Source organism: Actinia tenebrosa, unplaced genomic scaffold (assembly GCF_029948245.1).
Source record: "Actinia tenebrosa isolate PJP-AT-01 unplaced genomic scaffold, QUT_ActTen_1.0 PGA_scaffold11__36_contigs__length_13525064, whole genome shotgun sequence".
NCBI lineage: Eukaryota > Metazoa > Cnidaria > Anthozoa > Actiniaria > Actiniidae > Actinia > Actinia tenebrosa.
The window spans coordinates 11,932,975-11,940,367 of record NW_028292571.1 but is presented as its reverse complement, the minus strand read 5'-3'; the positions used below and the strand labels follow the sequence as shown (position 1 = coordinate 11,940,367).

The window sequence follows — 7,393 nt, the reverse complement described above, 5'->3', positions numbered from 1 at the left end:
GCTTTCTTCATGTGAATCACGTAGAAGTTTAACATTTCTACGTATCTAACGAATCCAGGCTGTGACACGTATGCTTCTGCTTCCTCTCTGGTGCTGGCTATCTTTATGCTTACGCGCTTGCGGATGTTCTCCATTGTCTTACCAAATACGCTATTGTTCATTAGTTTAAACAGGTTCTTTTCGAAGTCATTCTTTGCCTGCGTACGCTTTTGTGTGTTAAAGTCAATGTAGGAGCGCATCCATGGTTCCTGCGTGAACTTCAAAACGCGATGGATCTTCTTCACGCGTAAGCCGTGGCGCACATAGAACTGCAGGTTGCGGTAATGCACCACGTACTTTCGCTTGTCCATCAGGTTCATCGTTAGCTTCCTGTACGGTTTGTAGCCAGGGCACATTTCCCTCTGCAGCGGACTCAGCTGCTTAAATGGTATTTCTATTGCTTCTGGTGCTAATGGGAACTCATCGTGCGCGTCGTGCAAGTGCTCTGGGTATTCCAAATCAACCTCCAGCACGTAACCTTTGTCGTCTTCTTTACCTACGTTTAGGTAAAACTCTATGGGCTTTATGTTGTCCCATTCGAAGTCGCGTACAGGTAAGTACTGCGACATTGCCCAACCGTAGAGGTTGTTTGCGTCTAAGTAGAAGATGTATGTGGTTGGTTTCTCCGGGTTGTACTCCACCGTGGGATTGTTCGCTTTTGCGTATCGTCTGCTGGGTCCGCAAACACCGCCGCGGATACCGTCTTCCATAAAGCGGTACATGTCGTATTCCGTTAGGAGATCCAGTTGCGCGTTTGTCTTCTTTAGCAGCGCACTCCAACTAAGCCCAGGAGCCGTGTAGAAGTTCGCTGGATCCAACCCGTAGTATTCCATTGCCATCTTTCGAAAGCTTTGGAAAACATCTGCGAGCAGCACTACGTCTGAACGTAGGTAGATGTCGTGGTATTCTCCCATATTCTCACAGGAGTACTTTTCCCACACATCTAACGCATGCTGGTACTCCTCGTCCTTTATACCGGACTCGTTTAGGGTGCTGTAGAATCTCTCTTTGGGTGGTAGGGGTTCTTCGAATCGCTCCCAGGAATCCATGTATTCGTATGGGTAGACTCCTTTCCTTTCCGCGCCGCATTGACTGGAAATGGGGAACTCCGTGTTGTATTTAACCAAGTTTGCTAAGGAGTCCGCCATGAACTGCTGCGAGTCTAAGAACTTCAGCTTGCCCACAGTTACGGACATGTACCTTTCTTTGTTGTTGGGTATGCACTTTACTTCGGAGCCGTCTGTTCCTTGTAAAAGTAAGTGACTGTCGTAACCCCTTAAATTGTGAAAGAATACGGGTATTTCCATTTCTGGGTCTACTTTGAAGTTTATATTGCATTTCCAATGAGCCGCTCCTCTGTATTTACCCGTGATGTGGCAGTGATCTCTAACCTTATCCACATAGAAATCCTCAATGAATGCTTTATGACAATGAATGCAGTGGGTGGAAGGCTTGTTGGGCTTTTCCCCCTTCCTTGCATACCTGCCACATTTGAAATGAGCTTCTCCTAGATACTTTCCATCTTCGTCCCACGCTTTCTTGGCCCGTCTTCCAAACTGGAGAAGCGTATGTTGGCAAATGTGGCATTTCTTTGCCTTGGTAAAAGCCTCCTGGTTCTCTTTGGTAAATACCATCTTCTTTGGGCGTCTTAATTGTTCTCTTATCTCTTCCTCCTCTTCTCGCAATGCTTCTAGAAACTCATTAGCTGCGTTCTTACCTCGGTAAATTACAGGAGGGTCGGCCTTACCATCTGATCTGACTACTATGTAACCAAAGGAGCAGATCTCGTGTAATCCCACCTTATTCGTGGCACCACTTTTCTGCTCTTCCTTAGTTATCAACGCTTCAAAGTCTGCATATATCACGTAAGGCACCTGCATCTGCTTTTGATGGTCTGAGTACGCTAGGTTCTTATCTGTGGGCATCTGGATCCGTTGCGCCACTTCTTCGACTCCGCGACATATTTCGTCGTGATCCTTTAGAGCTTTAACGCTGGTAAACGATAATAAGCAGCAATCGCAGAAGTATTTCTTACCTTTGTGCTTGGTGTGTCTGTAAAACAGTCTGCTAATATGTTTAACCCACGAATAATGTCCGCCGTGGTAGAAAAGGTGTATTCGTTCTCCTTTACTCTTTGACAACACTAGTGGTACTATCGTTTGGTCTCTGACTCCATAAACGTTAATGGCTAGGTCATTTTCCTGCTCGAATATCGGTATGTCTGTCAGCTGCATTGGGAACTCCACGCCGTCCCACTCCAAATCGTCTGTTGGGTACTTGCTTGGCCTACATGGATCCTTATCTACTGGATACAGTGCGGATCGTATTGCCCACATAAAGCAGCGGTTGTCGTCATTCTTTACGTTAACGATTGCCTTCTTCCTTTCTACCCACACCGGCAGGGGCACGTAACTTCCTCCTCGTATTGGCACGTACCTTGCCATGCTAACCTCCATACCTTCTACCTCCTCCACTGTCCAACCTGATCCTTCTTTCGTGTAGTTAGACAGCGACTCCATTATTGCTTCTAAGGCTTCGCTGAGTGACCTATCCAGATTCGTGGACTCTAATATAACCAGTGACTTTGATCGCAACATTGCTGTCGTCGTTACCTCATCTTTTGATAAACTTACTTCTACCATTATACTCGCTTTCAGGGCTCCTAATTCTTCTATACCTTTTCGAAGCGTTCTCTTGACCTTCCTTTCTGACTGACGCCAAAACTGTCTAACGTCAATCTCACCGTTGCCGGGTATTGACACCGTTTCGAAATTGCTTTGGGATTCCATCTATATAATAGGAAATATCTTATACCTAATTCCAGACCCTTTTCAGATCGTCGTAGTCATACTCACAATCCTGACAATGCCAAAACAATTTAACCTTAGTCTCAAACTTCTTACCACATCCACAATCATAGCTGCTCATACATTTCGTCTTCATCTTCAAATGCTTCTTCAAGTCCACTTCTTTCTTAAAAGTCCTCTTACAATCTTCGCACTCCATATATAGACTAACATATTTAACTACATAAACACGGGATGCGGGTAATCGCGGTACGAATCGAGGAATTCACTTTAGACGGGTAATCCTCCGTTGGTCGTTGCGCTGGAACCCCCATCCCCTATACTACTCTTGGAAAACTGAACAAAAGGTGTTGCAGTTTGACAGGGAATAGTGTCAAAGGCTATATGATAGCCAGTAATGATCTCAAGGATGTTAATATCAGAGGTGATTTGCCTCCAATTATCAACAAATTTAGTTATGTTGCCTGCCTTAAAATTTGTGGCACTTACCAGCTCATCAGAGCTAATTGGGTGTGATTTCAGGTTTATTTGGATTATTGTTGTGGTGTTTTGGAGCCCTTCTGAGCTTCTTTCCTCCTCCAAGGTCTGTAACCTTGGCCTCTGAAGTTTTTTGAACCCCTCTGAGAGTATTTGTAGGATCCACCACTGTTGTTGTTCTGTTGCCCTTTGGTCTGGAATTTAGCTCCAATTTTATTTTCATCTCCTATATCTTTGAGCTGTTTCTGGAGATCATCACCAAAGAGCATATCTGAGAAAGGGACCTGAGGAGAGCATAGGACTGCATAGTCTTTTCCTATGTCTGTTTTCATTAGTTGTTTTCGCTGCATGTTTATTTCATAATTGACATGAGTTAATAGTGATAAAGCCTCAAGGCCCATTTTCTTCATGTCCTGCAGCTGTTCTTTGTCCACACGTCCTGTCATGGACAGGTTAGTCATGCGTGCGACTGGTATTATCCCCTTTACTAAGGCCTGTTGTATCTTATACATCTGAAGATCTCTCTTCTTGGTATACTCACCAAGTTTACGCCAGATGCCTTGGTTCACCCGTGTAGGTTTAACATTCTGGCAGTTTTCCGGCCTCTCTTGACGGTCAATTTTGTCTTTCAGGCCCTTGTCAGGTATACGATGCCTGAACATTTTATCGACTAGTTTGGCTAGCTGTTTGTTTTGAAGCTTAGCCCCGACAAGGTCGTCCGACTCATACTCTTTTTGTAGCTCTGAGAGCGTGTCGTCGAGTGAGTCATCTGAATCGTTTTCGCCATCTGACAACCCTGGCTTCAAGAGCTCATTAAGGAGCTCATTTGTGTCGCTGTCATCCCCTGTAATTTCTGAGGATGATTTGCCTTCGCTCGTGGAGCGATGGCCGTCATGGCGAGATTTTTTGGCGGGAAGATTCTCGGCATCTGTAGATTGTCGTTTAGCCGGACCTTTCCCTTTTCCCTTCACGGAAGGGGCCTCTTCTTTCTGTGTAAGATGTTTAGTTAAGTTTAGAATGGCTGATGTTAGTAGTTTTATCTCAGAACTACTGCCCTCTGTGGTATTTTGGTGGCTGGACTTCGAGGAGGTCCTTTCTTGTATACTCGTGTGGGCCACAGGATTCTTAGGCTCGTTCAGGTCGTCCCCTTCCACGTCAGATTCTAGATCCACATCTTCTGGAGGTTTCGGAAGTGTTGATTTGGCCGTATTGTCCATCTTTGTAGAGTAAAATTCCAATAATTGGTATTAAACTCAACGTGAGTTCTCATTTACCGACTGTTCGCTCGGACGTCAAACTCGCACTGAGCTCGGATACTCAATGCTTGCTATCTCACGTGACCTTCGATTGTATGCAAATGCGAGGTAGAATTGGCATTTGCACTATGATGTTTTTAAATATTTTTCAGCTTTTTAAAGTGAAATTCTAGGCCTTTATAAAATAACATCTCTCAACAACACAAATTTAAGTTCATTTGTATAATCATACTAGCTCGAACAGCTTATAAACAGTTAGAAAACTCATTAATAATTCATGAAGAAAACACAATAGAAATCATGACCATGAAGGTGATTTTATATCGGATAAAGATTCGTCTTCATTTGCATAAACTTTAACTTGGATTTTCTCTATCCAACTTGGTTCAATTCGTAAAGAATTCGGTACAATATGAGAACATACATCTGGAGTTTTCTAAGCCGTTTAATAAACTCGCAGATCGTGTTTTATCGGGTCTAAAACCACTCGGCTACGCCTCGTGTTTTATACCCGATAAAACACTCCTGCTCGTTTATTAAACAGTACTTAAAACACTCAATATATTAATAATTCATAAGCTTATGGTCAAATTGCAGCCACCATACACGTCACGTGCATGAACCTTTATACCCGATAAAGTCCTCTTCATTAGTATTCAAGTGATTTTATATAAAGACACATGTGTCTTCATATAAAGACGCATGTGATCTTTATATAAAGACCACTCGAATACTATGAGGATGACTTCATCAGGGATGAAGTATACATCCAAGTTTAGATGAAGAGATAGAGCTTCATCAAGGTCATAGTCAACCCTAATGATCTTTGACTAACGTGCCTGTCTTTGCCTTGGCATGCAATATCCAACGTGTGGGAGCTTCTATTGAATCTGGTAGCGCATGCCCGTGACGTCAAATCTCTATCGAAGTATAAAAATCCATGTTCGTGACGTGTATGGTGGCTCCAGTTGAACCAAAATCTTATAAATTGTTCATGAGTGTTTTAAGCAGTTCAAAAAACTCGTAGATCGTGTTGTATCAGGTATAAAAAGCGGAGCTCCCAATACGGAAGTCACAGGGAGCCCAATTTAAATGAAACTGAAAGATAAAAATAAAATCGGGTGAAAAAATCTTCAATTATTTTTTATTCGAGATCAAGATAATTTCTCCCATTTTTCTCTCACACTTAGGAATTTTTTATACAACTCCTTCCCCCCCAGGGTCTAGTTTTGTTCTTGGAATATTCTTCGACGAAGTTCCATTGCCGACATTTTTATACTTTGAATTTCTGTTTAATATTACTTAAGGTAGTATCGGATCTTCAAAATTCTTCTATGAATTTCTTTTTTAAATTCTGTCATTTGAAGTTCATTGTTAGGGTATTCGAATATTGAAAAAAGAGAAGGGGGTTACCGCATTGGTTATCGAGACAAGGCTTCAAAAAGGAGGGATTTTTCAGTTTTCCGCGCGTTTTTGGCGCTCACTGCTTAAATACAAAAAGAATTTTTTCTAACGCAACAAAAAAATATTTTTTTGTAAAACAAATTTGGTTCGTCTGTATGATACTCTTTTAGAGCACTGAGAGGAATACTCTGTTTCATACTCTGATCAAAACACGCGGGATGTTGAGAGAACACGAGAGGAGCGTAGGAAACCAGCTTCTCGATCTTTCAGCCTCTCAATCATAGCGCGCGTAGTATCCCAATTATTTTATAAATGGAAATCAATGTATTTCCTTGTCTTTTTGTCAAAAATATACATGTGATATTGTAGAATAATTTACTAGGCTGCATTTGGGCAATCATGGAGTCTACAGGCCGATTATCTCGGAAACAATACCTATTTTCCTTTTCTTACTTATCAGCATTACTTTTCACTTTAAGAAATCTTAAAAATAGTTCAAATTTCTTATTAAAAAAGTGTCACAAAAAAATGGCTTTCTTAATATAATAAAAGCAAAGGAGAACGAATTAAAAACAAGAAAAAGTACTAGACATGCTAATAGGGCAAGGGAGAAAAACTCACCCGACATCTTTGAGCTTTTATGCGTAATGATATCCATCTCGAGGTATTCCTTCGTAGAATTTTGTCTTGCACGTCTCTTTCTTAACTTCTTCTTTTCTTTCTGTGTTAAGCTGAAATTTTGCCTCAAATTCCTTTGTCTTTCACGTTAATTTTCTCTATGTTCTTCCGTGAAGTTTTGCCTCAAATTCCTTGGTCTTTCACGTTCATTTTCGCTATGTTCATGCGTCAAGTTTTGCCTCAAATTCCTTTGTCTTTCACTCTCATTTTCTCTTTGTTCGTACGTGAAGTTTTGCCTCAAATTCCTTTGTCTTTCACGCTCATTTTCTCTTTGTTCATACGTGAAGTTTTACCTCAAATGCCTTTGTCTTTCACGTTCATTTTCTCTTTGTTCATCCGTCAAGTTTTGCCTTATATTTCTTTTTCTTTCACGATCATGTTCTCCTTGTTCGTAATCGAAGTCCCACCTGGATTGGCGTTTTCTCTCTCTCTGCTTGCCGCTTTTCTTCGGTGAGATTCCTTCGTCTTTGCCTTTCTTTTTCACGCCTCCAGAGCTTTTCCTCTTCCGAAAAAACTCTTTTACTTCTGGCCTTTCTTTTGGCTTCATTCTCCTCTGAGCTTTCTTTCTACATATCGATTTCGGAAAGGAGTTCCATCGTAAATAGAGTAAATATAAATATAAATATAAGCTTGAATAAAAAATTGTGTTGTTATAATTCGGTATTTCTATACGCAATAACAGGTGCACATCGTAAAAAAAAATTTTAACAGAAGTTTAATAGCCGGATTGTA

General features: G+C 41.4%; 1 protein-coding gene across 1 annotated transcript; it reads right to left on the bottom strand.

Annotated features, from left to right (window-relative positions):
- Positions 1 to 3,379: 3,379 nt before the first annotated feature.
- On the bottom strand, positions 3,380 to 4,653 carry LOC148912595 (uncharacterized). Its single transcript, XM_089027217.1, has one exon. It carries the CDS (start codon positions 4,538 to 4,540, stop codon positions 3,380 to 3,382), a length of 1,161 nt encoding a protein of 386 aa, XP_088883343.1. The 5' UTR covers positions 4,541 to 4,653.
- Positions 4,654 to 7,393: the final 2,740 nt, after the last annotated feature.

Bases quoted from the DNA above. Each gene is read 5' to 3' on its own strand.
- LOC148912595 (XM_089027217.1), bottom strand. From the start codon at position 4,540: ATGGACAATACGGCCAAATCAACACTTCCGAAACCTCCAGAAGATGTG.